We start from the raw sequence: 17,470 nt of genomic DNA, 5'->3' as shown, positions 1-17,470 counted from the left end.
AAAAAAACCTACAATATTCCAGGTTTCATAATTTGCTTTATTTATAAATTCTTTCATAAAAACGATTTGTATAAATTTTGTTTCAAATTACCAGTACTGTCTCCGTGATCTTTGGTGATATAACTGACGTTGTCCAGGCTGAACGCGTGATTCTTGTTGCTGAAATCCAATTGCAAATCGTTGCAACTGTCGTTGTCGTCTACTGGTACGCTCATTTGAAGTACCTGCGTCTCGTACTCTTTCAGATTGGGTTCCACGTAGACGGGATCGTACCGCGGCACCACGTACATGCGTTGCATACGCTCTTTATATGCCTTGTACCTGCGTCACAAGTATATTTCCACGATGAGGAACCCAAGAAAGGTTTCATATTTCACACCGTGTAAACACCCCGGAAAAATTATTTATGATAACGATCGTAACGTCGATGTAATAAGTTTATACGGAGATACGCGAAGCGGAAGCCGCAATTAAAGCTAATAGAGGCAATAAAGAGCAGTATAAATTTGCATCGCGCGCGCTCCACGAGTCGAATGAATATTCACACTTGCAAAGCAACTCTCCCATGCGATTGTAATAACAACTGAGATCGTAATAACAGTTCAAATCGTTTCTGGATCGATACATGTATATCGTACACAAGTACGCGAATATGTAACAGTCTTTATTTTTATCGATTAAACATATAAAAAACGTGCAATCTAATAAACAGGAAGCTACAATATAAACTTTGGCAAAAAAATTCTAAACACAAATTATTATCTAGAAAATCCTCATTATATTTTTATTATCATAATTAATTATATTCAGTTAGTATCTATTTTTTGCCTGAGTAACTTTTCACATTTTTATAAAAGTCTAATTTTAATTTATGCTACATTTTTTTAATGAGTCATTATTATATTCTTATATTGTAGCTCCTTTATAGAGTTGAATTTTCCGAATCCATTTATGAATTATTCTATTAAGATTATACATGACTTACTTGGACCAAGAAACACATATGTAGATGATTCCGGCGATGCCGAGGATTAGAATTACACAGGCTATGATAATTAGCGCATATGGAAACACTTCGCCGCTGAACGCGACTGCCGTTTGCGTTCGCACCGGCGCGTCTGGCGGCATTACTGGTGCATGAATGTCGATGGCGTTCGCTCGAACTAACGTAGATACATCAAAAGTGATGTTCGACATGGCCGACTTATCCATAATCGACCTATCAAGCAATCAGTACTTTTAATCACGGTTGAATGTCACGACGTAATTAAATATTGACCTTTCGATATTCGCATGAGATACATATATATATATACATATATCTTCTATTATCAATATGATGAACTTTTATTTATATCTGACGAATTTAATTTATAAATTGTGTTATAAATATTTACTAAGAATTTAATGCAACTGCAATTGCAAAAATTATTAGATCTTATTTAAAAAAATAGATGTAAAAATTAAAGATTTTTTATAGTTTAATAATTTTTAAGACAATAAATATAAAACAAAATAATATTCTATTTACACAAATATCTAACAAAGCATTGTTTTAAACCGGGATGCTAATTGCAGCACGAGCACTGCAAGCGATAACATGTACTTCTGTTCCGTAAATAACTGCAAGGTAACCCCGCGGCTCTTGCGTATAATCTAACTATAAAAGCAGGCTATAAAATAACGCCACGATAAGAATTTAAACATTCAACATATTTCTCCACTAATATAAAAATTCAAAAATTGTTGGAATAAATTTTAGAAAAATTCCAATTATGCGATGAAACTTTTTTGTCGTTTTTTATCTTGTAATTTAAAACATACCTCTGTATTTTGGAGCTGTTTCTATTCAATATGGCTTCGGTATCCGGGTCGACCGCGTAGAACCAGACATCGGAATCCTGCGGAAACATTTCGACGGTGCCGTTCTTTGTGAGAATCTTTCTCACTGCGACTCTATCAATGCCGATCAACAGGCCGCTCATCTCTTCGATTATGTTCGATATCTTGTCAGCTTCTTTTTGCAGAACGTCCGGCGCCGCGTCCTGCACTACCAGGATCATTAAATTCTCTTCCCCGATCAGATTGACAATCACCGACGCGACAATCGAGTTATAGTTACTGGTCGAATTGGGATTATCGCGCACGCGAACGTCAAACTTGAAAGGAAGCTCGGACGAATCCACGTGGTCGAACGTCGCTGTAGTTCTGATTATGCCAGTAGAGCTATCGATGGCGAAGTAGCCAGATCCTCGTCCTTCCAGAATTTTATACTCCAGTTTACCATATTTGCCGTTGTCCTTGTCGTGGGCCTTTATCTGTATAACGGCGGATGCGAATTGCGCGGTACGTGGAATCGCGGCGAAGTAACGTCCCCTTGTGAGTTTCTGATTCCCCTCCGGGAAAATAAATTCGGGTTTATTATCGTTCACGTCCAACACCTGGATTTTCACCTGCAATCAAACATATTTTTATCATTAACAAAAATAGAACGAAAGCTGCAGCGAGTTAAAAAAACTCCTCGGTAGTATTTATTTTTTATCTTTAAATATATTTAATAATTCACAGATAAGTTTTGTTTAAAATGCGACAGCCAGAGATAGAAAAAGTCCGTTTGACATATATTTAAATTAAATACCTCATTACATGGAGATTATTAATTTAAATGTTAATACTTGAGTAATATCTGTAGATAATATGTAATAAGGTGGATTATTAAATTCTTTTTAATCATTTTTTGATGTCTTCAAATATATTTTAGTTTCTTTTAATTTCTAATGTAAGTGCCACTTTATGTTAGTGGCTATACAATTTTATTCTATTTAGAAAAATTTATGCGTTTAAAAATACGCAATTAGACATTAATTCGCGTATTTGTCGCATCTCACCATCGTCGTGTTTCTACCCGAGTTTAAAAGACCCGAGAGCGATTCCAACTTGATCTTTATCTGATAAAATTCCGTCGTCTCGTAATCCAGCGCGCCCTTCTTCAGCCTCAGCGCGCAATTCCGCTCCTCCGTGACATTTGCTTCGAACAAGCCGTCCTCATTGCCGCTATAAATTTCACACTTAAGCGGCGTGGTGTCGTGCGCGTGACTGTTGATGATGGTGATTATCTTTATTAACGTATTGTCGCCCGCATCTTCAGGTACCTCAACGTTGTACGAGTTCTCGGCGAAGCCTAAACCGATCTCCGGCGGCACTGTCGCCACGTGACGCACGTAGACCGGCACGGTCGTCACGGACGATAGTTGCGGGTCTCCCATGTCGTATACGCGCACGTCAACCTGTCGCAACGAAAAGAAATTGCTACGTATAGACGAGTTATACAGCGGGGGAACGCGCGATCTTTGAGTTACGCGGGAGATCAAATACCTGATACTCGGAGTCGGTTTCCTTGCGCAAGTCGTCTCGTATTTGAAGCACTCCGGTGTCGGAGTTGATTACGAAGTACTTGCTGGCGATACCGCGACCGATGATCTCGTATCGAACCTGCGGATACCGAGCTCTCGATGAAAATCACTCCTCCGCGATTTAATGAGAAAAGATTAAGACATACGAGAGAAGCGATATATACACTCTCATACCTGATTTCCCGGCGCGGTGCCATCGGAATCCGCAGCCATGAGATGGATGACGGTAGTTCCTATGGGGACATCGTCGTCCAGCGTAATGGGATGCGGTACCGACGTAAATACCGGTGGAATGTCGTTCACGTCCTACCGCCATGCGTTTAATACATTATTAACAGCCGTGTAATAAAGTATGCTTAAACTAAAAGTTAAAAGTAATCGAAGCGCGATAAATGATAGGACGGACGCCGATTATGATGTTAATGCGTGCAATGCGAACCGGTTCCGTAAACTGATTCTCAACTGGATTAAATCCCACAGCAGATAAACAATCCCGTTTTAATGTTTTTTCAACTAGAATTTTTTGTGCCAGATAACAAATACGAAAAAAAAAAAAAATTATGGCGATCCACTCGAATTAGAATAAATTTATTATTTATTTATCTATTATTAATTTATTTATTAATTATTTAGAACAAGTTTTCTAAATTATTGATTATAAGAAAATATGTCATTAAGAGTGTTTTTCTGCTCATTAAGAGCGACAGATAAAAATCTCGGTGATAGTTTAGCTCTCTCTATAATTATATGATAATCAGTTTCGTGAAAGTGCGTTCATATGTGTTACATGGCGGCAATGAATAATTAATGACGAGTATCAACGATTTTCATAAAGTAAAGATCGAGTTTTATTTATGGGAAATACCTCGACGTTTATAACGACGCGGGTGGTGGAACCTGGCAAGTCGCTGGTGTTTTCTTTGGTGCCCACTATAAGAACATGCTGGTTCTGGTTTTCGTAATTGAGACCGCGGATAGTTTGTATAACTCCGGTCTTTTGATCTATGCGGAAGAGCTTAGTATCCCCTTCCTTGATCACGTATGTAATCTGCTTCTTTGTGTCCGGATCATCGGCCTAGAAATGATCGCGTTAGCTTGAGACGCAAATAAAACGACCGTCCCGTCAGAATAGTCCGTTATTCGTTTCATCTCGTCGACGAGGGAGTAACGCAAATTTCTTTCAAGTCTGAAAGTTCGGACCGAGTAGATTTCGATTATCCGATAAACTTTTGAAACTCCTCGAGCGAATCCCGTTGGCATTTCCGATGCAATTACATCTCACGTTATTATGTGATCCACTTCAAAACTAATATTGCGCTTGATACGTTGCGCGAGGAAGTAAAGCCGCTTATCTTAAAACAAACATCCGCGTCAGGAATCAATGTTGTAATACGACTTTCGATTCTCATTGAATCTGAGCTCATAGAAATCGATGTCAGTAGATAAATCAATTTTTTATGTGCCGCGCTTTACATAGTTTTTTTTTTTTAATCGAAGACACGCGCTCTGCTGCTAGTTTGACACACGACTCACCGTAACTTGAATCACATTATGATCGGGCACGTTTTCCTTGACATGCGCCTCGTAGTTGCTTTGGTGAAAGACAGGAACCTCGTCCTCGACATCTATGACTTTCACTGTAACTGTCGCAGTTGCCAAACGATAATCGGGTGCTCCATCTTTCGCAGTCACCACGAATTTGTATTCCTACGTAATATACAAAAAATATTGGATACATTTTAACATGTCCGAGAAATGCAAAAGTTAGAAAAAAAAGTTTATTAATTTTGCGGTTTGAAGCCTATTGAATTATACAGCTTATCGAGTGTTTTTTTTTTTTTTTTTCATAGCGCACGTGTGTATTATGCAGAATTATAGTATTGTTCTAAGACGTTGCGTTTCCGCGAATGAAAATCCTGCGAAACCCTGCGAACTTTAACTCGGACAGGCACGCGTTCTCTTTGTCTCAGTGCACAATAGCACAATTGCAATTTGACCGTAACTACGTCCTCGCAATCCAAGTATAAACTAAGTTGTTTTGCTGTTAGACATTCTCAAGTTGTAATCACGCTTTGTAACTTTCGTGAAACGGAAGAGCATTCCCGGAAGATGCGAGATTGAGCATAGTTGCATTCATAATGAGTGGTATTAAACGCTACATGTCATGTAATGCAGTTCTTTTACAAGTGCAAATGGAAGGCGAGTCCTGTTAACCTTTAGAATCTCGGAGAACGCGAATATTGTTAAATATTTGTAATTTTCTACGAAATCTATTTCTTAGTATTTTCTGTCTGGTAGTTTTCTGCCTCTTCGTATAAAGCAATTTATTGTGATTTAACATCATTTTGCAAACATTTAGATCTCATGATTTTTAAATGAATTTTATTATAAGCAGTAGTTGTCATTTTGCATTAAAATTTACGAGTTGCAGAATGTAGGGAAAATTACTCACATTATTCTGCTCGTAGTCCAATACTATCTTTGTCAAGACGTCACCGGTATCGGGATCCACCGTAAAAGGAATGTCATCGGGCGCGGAGTAAGTGATCTCGGCATTGATACCCTCGTCAGCGTCTTCAGCGTGCACGCGGCCGATCATTGTACGATTTTGGCCCTCCTTGACGGAAAATTCATAAGGAAGGCCCACGAATTCGGGATTCTTATCGTTGATGTCGGTGACCATAATGTTGACCGTTGCGGTGCTGTAGAGCCCGCCGGTGTCCTCGGCTTTTATCAGCTGTACGAGCCAAAAATAATATTGCATAATATTACGTAATATTGCACGCTATCGATTTTCAATTTTAACAAAGCACAATTTATATTTAGCTCTTTTGGCGATAATACTTTGAGTCAATAAATTTTTATTTTAACCATACTTTTTTTTTATCAAAACTGTGTAATATATTTCGAAAAGAATGTATGTAGAATGTATAAACAAATTTGCTTAAACTTCAGGACGCGCTTGAATGGCTACTCGTTTGCAAAGGGAGGGACAGTCCTATAGATTAGATAAAAGCTGTCGATAGAAAGCGTAAAGCGAGAAGTGCATAGGCTTGTAGTAGAGAATGTAGGAAGTTTGTGTTGCGATGCTCGAGTGGTTGACGATATCGGCTTACCAACTGATATCGGGTCAGGTCCTCCCTATCCAGCTTCCTTATAACGGTAATAACGCCCGATTTGTCGCCGATCGCAAACTGGCGCAAGTCATTCCCCGATACTATCGAGTACGACACCGGATCATTTTCTGGGTCGATGGCCTGTAACATCGATTAATAACCCTGCAGCTATAATAAGTTTTTAAAGATTTGTTGTTTTCAAGACACGATACATTCTTATTTTAAAATAAGATATAAATTCTATCGATTGCAAAGCATTATATAAGCATTGTGTAAGCATTATATCTAAAAATAATCGTATCATTAATTATAGAATTAAATAAGAGGAAAGGAAAGCATTGGGTAAGCATTATATCTAAAAATAATCGTATCATTAATTATAGAATTAAATAAGAGAAAAGGAAATTTATTTTACAAAAAAAATCAAACGCTACACAGGATGCAAGTTTTAAACATCCTTTTCACACATTTCTTTATGCGAATAAAATATCAAATGTTTTACATTATTTGGGATTAATTTAATAATCACAGTTCACAATAAGTGGGCGTGCAAATTGAACGAGGTGAATGATTTAGACAAATATCGACTATCAGAATTGCGAAAGTTGGAGATAAATCTTAAACCGAATCAGACATCATCAGTGATACTCACAGTGATAGTGGCGACTGTGGAATTTATGGAGGCTCCCTCGCTGACTTGCACTTCGTACACCGGCTGCTGGAACACCGGGCTCCTGGTATTCGGCCCAGGAATGACATTCACCTCGACAATTGTCTGTGAATACTTGCCACCTTTATCAGTAGCCTGCACGGTGATGCTGTATTGCTCGCCAGCATTCAATTTTCTCACCGACTCGATCACTCCGGTCTTCGGATCTATCTTAAATTTATGCAAACCGTTGTTCGATACGTGATAGATACTATACGTTATTTCAGCGTTTTCTCCCTCGTCGTTGTCTGTGGCTTCCACCTGTGCGAGATCCGCAATTAATTAATCTTCCCCTCTTGGAATCTCTATGGCTCGCAGTTTTGGAAATTATGGAACGTTGATAAGCAATAATCAATAATAATTAACAAAAAAAAAAATAACAAAAGGAAGGTAAGGACCAAAAAGTGAAACTGAATTACAATTGCGAGCCATTATTACGCAATTAAAGTACAGAATGAGGAGCCACCTTTGTTATTTGTCTCTTCGTTTCGCCCGCTTGAACGGTGATGGGTGCCATCATAGGGAGCATAGGCGCATTGTCGTTAACATCGTTCAATGTCACGACGAACGACAGAGGTGACGACGCGGCCACACCCGTTTTCTCCCGGGCGACCACCTGGAAGCGGAAGCGGCCGGGACTCGGTGGATCTCGGTCCAGATTCTCCTCGTCCACGACGAGAACGCCGGAAGGATCGATCGCGAAAAAGGTCGTGGTCAACTCGAAGGTGTATGCCGGCTTTGGATCGTCCGGTCCCTGGATACGACACGAATTTTGTGAACAAGAAAGTAGAATCGGGGAAACGCAACTAATCCGTTTACAATAGTTCTACCGACGCGACCGGATTTTGTCCGTTAATAATGGGGGAAATTAAACGGGCCGATTCACACCTCGGTCACGCTTCGTTAAGTGGAAAGCGATAGAATCTGCAGAGTCGGGACTCACCAGATCAGCATCCGACACAATGAGCACAATGGGATTCCCACTTGCATCGATGACCTTTGTACCAATCGGCGCGTTCTCGTCGACGAAACCTTCGATGCTCGAAGCCGTTATAACAGGTGGATTGCTATCAACCGGCTTGACGGTGATTGCTAATTTGGCAGTGGTCGAGCGTTTGGCCTCTGATACTTCGACCGCCTTGAAAAAAAAAAAAATAAACACCAATGCTACCATGCAGTGCTCAAACTTTAAAGAGTAAAACATAGCGTTTACATTTTAAAAAAGTGAGTTTTGTGCTATCCTCATTAAGAATAATACAACACAATTAGTTAATAACACAAATTTATGAATAACGTTTCCAAGTTTATTCATATTTAATATTTCTCATTTATTTCAACATCTTTTTAACATACACGTGGCGCAGAAACACGACGCTGATACTTACTTTAATGATAGTCTCGAATTTTTTCGTTACCGTCGTATCGACGGCTCTGATTTGCCTAACCGCCCCGGTCTGAGGATTGATCTCGAAGAAATCCCGGTAATTCGGCGGATTTCCGCTGAGGAAGGAATAATGAATCGGCGCGTTTATGCTGTCCATATCGACTGCCTGTATTTTCTCAGGCGAGATATTGAGTATGCCAGATAGAACTCCGCTCGATACCTAATGAAGAAAAAAGAGAAAATCGCCCGTTATAAAACCGGTTGCACGATTTATTGGCAGTCTGTGTGAATTTGAGCGGTGAGATATCGACGGTTGATTAGGCGTGTGTATTCAAATGTGCTTAAAGTTTTCCGATTCTATAAAAATCAAACGGCAAGGCTGATTAAAATAAATCCCGCCATTAATACGCCCGTACTGGAATCGCGATTGGCTTATAGCCAATACAATTTACGCACCGATGTGGAGTATTCCGGATTAATGCAAGCGCCGTCTGAAAGCATACAGCCTTGGTAAATAAAGGATGGATCTTGATCGTCATCGTCCCGGATGTTCACCGTCAATGTGGTCGTGGACGTGAATCTCTCGGAAACGTTCCTCGCTCGGTCCTGTAAACAAATAATTTGCAACGTAGAGCGACAAGTCATACGATAAATGCAAATTGACATTTCAAATAACATCAAAGATTTCAGCTACGAGCAACGAACAAATTTTATATTTTGCATCTCATGTTTCTTTAACATATCTAGTATTCGTTGAGTAAAAATTATTTTAGCACATTTTATTATAAATTCGTGTTACGGTTGTGCAATCAGATTTACTTATCGTGCAACTGATAGTATTTTATTGCAATTTTTATTATTCGTAAAAAATAATTCTTAATCCTTTGAATAATTAGCTGCGATATTTCCTCATTGCGTATATGCTTTTATTAGCACAGCCACTTATTCTATATCATATTTATCTGCTGATTTCACCGGACAGAAGGCGCAATAAAATATCAATAAAAATATATTCGCCCATTTTTTTTGCAGCTTATAAATAAAAACTCGGTTGACACACGATAGCGATAGTACGCCATTAATCTTGCGATTTCGATGCGTCACGATCATATTGACATCTTCAATAGTCGCTACGCGAACGAAAAAGAACAAATATCCGTTTTCTTTTTTACGTCCTCACACTACGGTTTGGTACCAGTTCCACCAGTCGCCCTGGGAGAAGCTCTATCTCTTTCGCCTGGTCTTCCATCCTCTTTCGTGACCTTATTTATGTAATAACGAGCCTGAACTACTTACGAAGCACTCCCAATAAAAATCTCCCGTTAGTAACTTTCTTTATGCTGGTAGGAACGTGAGGTCGAAAAATTTACAAAAGTACCGCATAAAACATAAATTTTAGAGAGGATATTGCGACTTATAAACTACAGATTACGATGTAATTAGCCGTAATAATGTATGCAATGTCTTTCCCGGCAAGCAAAAGACCCCATAAATTTCACTTTTTAATAAAGCCGCGCCTTTGTTCATTTACAACTTATTACAGTTTATTAAAGAAGATACTCTAAAATAAAATCTTCCTGCTTTGATATCTCTTGAGCTTGAGATTTTATGATAAGCTTTTCAAGATAACCAAGAGTATAATTTTGATATTATTTCATTATGTTGCCACTTTCATACAATCCTTTTCGTTTAACATTTCACAAGAGCTTCACGCTTAACACAATGTTAATAAAATGTTTAATGAGAACGTTAACTCTATATATGAATCATCATATTCCGTCCATATATTCAAAGCACCGACGCGGAACGTTATCCCTCGCGGCTGAGCGCGCCTCGCCTCGCTAAAAGGAGCAGCGTTCGAGAGCAGAAGTCGGTCATTTGTTCCACATAATATTCAAATGAGCCGCACCTGCTGCAGCGCGGAGCGAGAGCGCTGCCGAGAGCGCGGCTTAATCCGAATCGAGGGAGATCGATCGCGTCCCCGGCGTCGGGCAGATTCGCCGCGATTATGCGAGACCGTGCCCGATTTATCTCGTGGGGCCGGCGGGAAACGCGAGAGCCCGAGCGCGGCTTGGGATATAGCTATTACCCTTGACCACGGTGCGAGCATGAAGGCCAGGGCTATATCCCCGCCGTATGCCAATAGTAATAATGGGCGTCGGTGCATCCATCCGCCTTTTTCATTTCGTCTCGCTTACGAGAATGCTGCCCGCAGCGGGGATCGTTTAATGACATCTCGTGTTGCCGACGGGACGATGCGCACCGTCGAGATTCAATTGCACTTTTCCACCGACGTTCGATTGCGCATGGTCGCTCGCGCAATTTCGAGCGTGCACGAAATTGCAGCGACGACGATGACGACGACGACGATGACGGCGGCGTAGGCAGCAGTGTTTGTGCAAATGGATAGGCATCTCTCGGATGCGCTCGTAAGCATAGCGACGCGGTAATGCTCCGAAGTATAATGTTCCGGAGTCCGAAGTCTATTACGGGCGTGATGAAGCTCCGGCCTGCGCGCAGTTCTTCAGTCCCGGATAATGTTCCGTATTAAATACAGGTGCTGCTGTGAATTAGATTCTAGCAAAAAGCGTCGCGGCGATAATAGCCTAGGAAATATCCTCGAGTGAAGTAGCCCACTGCGTACGTTCGATAAATAGCCGAATCATGAAAGAAAATTGTATCGTGGCTGACATAACAGAATTTTATAAAATTTAGTAATTTTTCGACAATCGTTGAATCGAAATTCCATCGCATATTATTATTTTACACGCCTCCATTTTTTTCTGAATAATAAAACTGAAAGCATTACGAGTCTATATAACAGCACAATGCAGCGTGATAACAGCAACAGCATAATAACTTAATAGAATCGATTCCAAGAAGAGATCGCTTAAAGTGACGGTTAACTGATCGCTTACAAGGAGCTATGACCAGAGGCGGCTCTAAAACTAACGAGGTTCCAGGATGGAAAGCATCTATTGTGCCTTAGCGAAAAACCCTTATGCGTATAAGAGCCTCGCGAAAGACCTTTCGCAAGAAAAAGAAAGTTCTCGTTTCATTTTAGCCTAAGGAAAATATTTATTACGATCTAATCAGAACCTGCCCTAGCGAAGTTTAAAACTCCTTACGGCGGAACTGCTTTCGGCTATAATTAGCAGTACTATCAAGATAAGTTCAAAAATAGAGAAACGTTTAAAAAATCAAAATCTTTAAAAAAGTACTTTACTTTTCGATTTTCTGTCGTAAAAAACTTGCTGAAAATACTATTTGAACAAGCAACATATCGGGAAAAGTCGAAAATACTGCTAAAGCTGCAAATTAACAAATTCGCACACGCACACACATTTAATTAAATAAAAACTAATTAAATAAAATAAAATCTAAATTAACAAAAATGCAGTGGAGAAACTTCGGGTCAAGTGTTTGTATAACAATTTGGAAATTACACGTTATATCAATATTACATAATTAAAGCGGAGATAAGAGGAGAAAATATTCTCTCAAATTATCGGAATTTAAATATGAGCAAAATGATGAGCAATTAAAAATTTTGGTCCAATTTCACGAGGTAATAAATGTTGAATAATAAACGCGACAATGGAGCTGATTCGTGTGTATTCTAAGCGCTCAAAACGATTCACTCACCGTTGACAAATTGCCAACGCCATCGCCCATGCTGTCACCGACGCTCTGACTGACGCGTATTAAAGCGACAGCCAGAAATGCTTTTATCGGACTGAAAAGTTCCATTGTCGGCTTTACGACGAGTCAGGATATTGTCGATGATGCGTCTCGAATCCGATCCCATATACGTCCTTGGACCCTCATTAAAAGGCGCGTCGCCGAGAAGCGGTCTAAAAACGTCCAGGTAGACAAGAGGACTTTTTCGGCAATTGTATGTCGCGAAATATACTCAGAGTCCGCGTCCCAGGAATTCTAAGGATCAGCACATAATAAAGTACGATAAGGTGTGTCCCTTGCTGTCGTCCCACATACAAACAGCAATTCCTACGCCGATACGCTGGCTGTTCATAGGATCCTTAGCACGCGCACGCCGTTAACTGTGCTCGTTAAGTTACGACATTCCTATGGTGCCACATAAATCATGCGTCTTTTAATCGGTCGAACGACATACCTTCTCGACTGGTTTCAATTTATATTAAGCGAACGCCGGATAATCGAGAAATTAACGATTAAGTGTTTTTAATAATACGTGTTGCAGTTCGATGACTGTTCGTAATATTAAACCGTTTTATTACGTAAATTAAATATGTTACATTTAAGAGGTCACAAACTTTTTTTACCCGATTTTATATCTGCAGCAGTTTTCTTGGGAAAACCTTGAAATTATTGATAAAAAGACCGCCAACATACTCTCATATCCTCGTCGTCATATTTTTCCCGCTATTCTCTGCGATATTTCAGTGCATCTTTCATTATTGAAAGCTTTACAAACAGAGAATATCGAACAGCGACGAGTCATTTTGAAACCGCATATTGTGCGACGAAACGAAAAGAATTAATTTAAGCTATTTCGGGAGAGTCATCGGTGCGATCAACTTATCCCGCTATGTTTCAACGCGGTAAACGTCGGCGTCATCGCGGTCGGCAGAGAGCTTTACATAACGCCAGATCATTTACATCAGTATCGGAAACCAACGGCGCGGAATATTACGTCATGGAATCTTCGTTCGCGTCGGTGGCTTCGTTGTCGCTGTTTTATCCGCGTTTTCGCGCAAAGCCGATCATGCGAATCGGCTGCGAAATCAACGCCCGCGGGTTCTCCGGAAACACCGGCTGCACTTTGCCGCGCGATCTGCATACGCCGACCGCTTTTTCCCGTGCCGATAAAATCGCTACCGTCGCCGATCGCGCGTATAAAATTTCACAGGAAATCTTTTGCGAAATCTTATTCCTTTCGGTATTAATGTCTTATTGCGACAAAGTTGCACCGATATCGCCGCTGCTGAAGGCGGAAGCGACCGATCTGTAATCAGCGTTTCGCGACGCGCGTTCTCCTTCGCGATGGATTACATATACGAGATGTTCCGGAAGTCGCTCGCTTCCTTTCGTGCAAACCACCGTTTATTGCGCTTCAACGTACGTAACAACTTATTTATTTTACTGTACATCTTTATAATCGCGAATCACCAATTCAACGCTTAATTATTAACTTTTTGCTCCTCGATCAATATTTTGGCTAGATTTTTCGCCGTTGTATTTATTATTCGTTATGGAGTTGAAATATAAGTAAAAATAATACGAAATATAATATAAATTCCAATGATAAAATGATGAAATTCAAGTATTGATTTTCCTTTATATTTATTTATGCCATCGCTCGCTCCAGATTTATTGAGGATTTCTTCACCCACGCTAATACCAACGCACGCACGTTTTCCCCCTAGGAAGTGTCTTCTCGCAACTGCGTTTTAATACCGTTCGTTTGACAAACGTCCACAGAGCTCTTCCTAACGCGTGTTATTATTAATCTCTCTGTGGACTTGAACGAAAGAATCCGAGCGGACCGTTATTGCCGCGTAATACACGCCGCGGGTATTATTTTGTACAACTTTCGTTCTGCCAATGAACGCTCATAGAGCTCGGAATTAAACAAAAAATCTTTCAATAACATGATAACGGATCACATCTCTCTATTAATCAGGCGTATTAATTTCACGACGTTATATTTAAATTTTAATTACGGTGAGAGATGGATTATTCCTCGCGAATGACAGTGAAAGAGAATTCTGCGAAACGACGTTACGTAATGCCGGACAGACGTAACGTCGCAACAAACATGTCGATTCGGATTCATATACTTCTCTCTCGCGTGTTCAACAACTCATAACAATGCTCGAAAGAAGTCCGTCCGTCTTTCACGATCGCGCGATTTCGCCGAACGTCGGAGCTGCACGCTGACACGGCACAATCGAAGAAATTCATGCGTCGCGCATTCGAAATGGATACACCATCGATATTCCGCGATCTTCATACATCATGTTCGATCGGTCGGCGTGCGATCATACTATTTTCCATCTCGCGATCATCCACGACGGAAGGATTCGCCGCACGCGTTACACGCGGAATCGGCCACGTCGGCACGGCATACCAGGGAAATCGAAATTCCGTGCTTGCGCTACACGCTCGCGAGCCGAACGGTGACTAATGCCGGTAAGTCGCGGTTCTCCTACCTCGCTCACGTACTGCTCGCTCACGTGCAACACGCACCGCTGCATATAAGTCGCGTCCGTACCCACTGCCCACTTTGCGTCGTCCTGCTCGCGGATACTTACCAGGTGGCGCGTAATTTTCTTTGTTCGCCGGGCCTACAATCGACAGCGACTACACTTACGCGAAACTGTGTCACGCTCATAGATAAGATTGAGGACGAGCAAGGGTGCTAATCGGCAAAGATATTAGCACGTGGCGCGAAGAAAAGACGACACTTTTCGAGAGCGATTGGCCGACTTCATATTTCTAGTTTTTCTCGATCAGTATAAAAAAATCGCCGCTATTTTTGTTACGTGTAGGTACATTTTGATTATTCATGCCTTGAATAACAGTCCTCGTTGTACATTTAATTATTTTAAAAATTTAATTAATTAATTAATTAAAATTTTGGAAATTAAAATCAAAAAATATAATGCAATATTGTAAAGTATATTAAAAACCTATGGCGCAATATAACAAAATTCAAAGGAAAAAATTTAATTTTGAAGCTGAGCGCACTTGAACCGAAATAGCCATTGACCATAACTCTTGTAGGCGTCTAAGCTATTCCATGTGTTAACATAACAACGAAACGCATGCTTGCCTGATGCAAATAAAAACGTGCAGGAAATTACGTCGCGGCCGATGCACTTGCAGTTTTATCTGATAGGAAATTTTCACCGTGCGCCCATACATTAGAAGTAACTTATCGACTGTTTCGTTTCACAGAGTCGCTGGTACGCGAATAAGTACTCGTGTAGAGAATAATTCTCAACACGAACACACGACCACCGAGCGTAACAATAATCGCGGCTGGATAAGTATCGTCATACGAATAAATAGACGATGCTTATTGTACAGTTATTAAGTATTGTTCCGTGGCGCACTATAGTGGATTTGACATTTTATACCGCTTCCTGATTATATTATCATATTAAGCGTACGCATACATGCGTCGGACGTAGGTAGCACGTTACGTTGCATTGCGCGATCGTCGCTGCGCTCACACTATAACGATTCGTCACGGCGATCGAACAATCTCGCGCCATAATAGCGTAGGTGTTTAGTGAATATGCGATATTCTCTAATGAGCACATCTTTTCCTTTCACTCGCATAAGACGAGATTATGAGCAGACTATTAACGGCTGCACCGTATTCGCTTCTGTTAAATTATCGTTAAATCGATCTATGTCTTACATCTTTTACTCTTTCTATAATTTATCTTTATTTTAATTTTTTTTTCATACTTTCAACTATAATTCACCGCTTCATCGGAACTGCTTTCTTTAGAAACTCTCGTTCAGAGTTTTGCAAGATAAAATAAATTTATCTGTGAGTCATTAATGATATTTCAGATTATTCTGAAGCTTAATGTTTGCAATGATTGTTGCATTTAGTTTTTCACATTAGAAATCATAGTAATTATTAATTAGACACGTCAATCTAATGAATAAGTATACGTGGATGTGATATAATCTCCGGGACATTCCAATCTGAAAGTTTTTGCCAGCAGAAAGTCCGAGAGTTGCGGCAAAGACGACCGATAAGGGTCACGATGTCGATCGCAGCGCGCCGGAAGCGCAATTCGGTTCTAAACCGCAGTAGCGAGCTGCGTGTCTGTACGGACCGAATAATGTCTGAGTTTGGCAGAAGCGATATGCAAATAGCTACAAGCACGGTTCCGGCAATCGGCGGTCTCTAATCTGACGGGCAAGTGTACCGAACGGTTAATGCCTTACGGTACCGCGAGCGATACGTGCGCGTATCAAATAGAAAGATTGTTGTTCCGTGTTCCGGTGTTACCGTTACACGCGATTCTTTCGTTATTTCGTTTGCGCGCGCTTTGACCGCGCGAGAACTCTGTACTGTAATAAGCTCCATCCCTTTCGCATCAACGTCGAGTTGTTATCCAATTCTATCTTCGCCGATTGGCTCGAATCTCAATGTATCGAGCAGCTATTGCACGTAGTTTAACGATTGCACTGTACATCATGTTTGCTATGCTTGCTTTTATCTACGAAGTTTTTGAGCAACGAAATTCTTTCTTCGTCCAAAATGCTACTGAATAAAAAGTAAATTATTATTTTCATTTTTTCTCTTAATTTACGGATATGCTCGAATTTTTAATTTACAACTGAGAGTTTTTCAATATTACACTATTTTTTTTAAAGATAGAATTACTTATTTCAGATTGATAAAAGAATCGGCAAATATATGAAGGAATGCAGAAACTGGAACACTGTTATAATCACACAAGTCGCATATTTTCTTTTATTATCTGCAACATTCGCTTACCTTTACACGGGTTTCAAAACACTTCCACATGCGACACGCGTTTAGATATGCAATTGATAGAAGTAATTAATTATTTAGACATTGATTATCTGAGCCGGACGCGTAACTGTAATTAACGGCTTGTCCGCCGTGTGCTGTTTGCGCACTTGTGCGAAACCGTAGAATCGATTAGTACTATTAAAATCATTAGACGTGAAAAAGGGCGAACACGCATCTACCTGACCAGCGTGGTGCCGTTGCCGTCGGGTTGTAATACCGTTTAGTGAATGCCTACGAGCTTGTACGTATATCAGTTTCTAATCTGCGATAGAGCACGCAGAGGACGTGTTTCGTACGAGG

At 40.4% G+C, this 17,470-nt stretch overlaps 1 protein-coding gene across 6 annotated transcripts in view; it reads right to left on the bottom strand.

The window, feature by feature from the left end:
* Nucleotides 1–17,470, bottom strand: part of Cad99C (cadherin-99C) — a 98,895-nt gene that overhangs the window by 2,348 nt on the left and 79,077 nt on the right. For 3 of the 6 annotated variants that reach the window (XM_012373487.2, XM_067349142.1, XM_067349141.1), the window contains 15 exons: nt 9,079–9,228; nt 8,624–8,842; nt 8,182–8,376; nt 7,705–7,992; nt 7,182–7,499; nt 6,530–6,670; nt 5,866–6,150; nt 4,947–5,120; nt 4,279–4,488; nt 3,588–3,719; nt 3,376–3,492; nt 2,889–3,287; nt 1,825–2,453; nt 986–1,219; nt 92–321 (listed from right to left, as the gene is read on the bottom strand). In XM_012373487.2, coding sequence (XP_012228910.2) covers nt 92–321; nt 986–1,219; nt 1,825–2,453; nt 2,889–3,287; nt 3,376–3,492; nt 3,588–3,719; nt 4,279–4,488; nt 4,947–5,120; nt 5,866–6,150; nt 6,530–6,670; nt 7,182–7,499; nt 7,705–7,992; nt 8,182–8,376; nt 8,624–8,842; nt 9,079–9,228 — 3,721 coding nt within the window. Of the gene's footprint in view, nt 1–91; nt 322–985; nt 1,220–1,824; nt 2,454–2,888; nt 3,288–3,375; nt 3,493–3,587; nt 3,720–4,278; nt 4,489–4,946; nt 5,121–5,865; nt 6,151–6,529; nt 6,671–7,181; nt 7,500–7,704; nt 7,993–8,181; nt 8,377–8,623; nt 8,843–9,078; nt 9,229–12,267; nt 14,787–17,470 lie in introns of those variants that run through there. The other 3 variants (XM_067349144.1, XM_067349143.1, XM_067349146.1) reach the window with 3 other exon arrangements.

This window comes from Linepithema humile, chromosome 2 (genome assembly GCF_040581485.1).
Source record: "Linepithema humile isolate Giens D197 chromosome 2, Lhum_UNIL_v1.0, whole genome shotgun sequence".
NCBI classification, from domain to species: Eukaryota; Metazoa; Arthropoda; class Insecta; order Hymenoptera; family Formicidae; genus Linepithema; species Linepithema humile.
The sequence above is the reverse complement of the archived record's forward strand: the minus strand, read 5'-3'. Positions and strand labels throughout refer to the sequence as shown.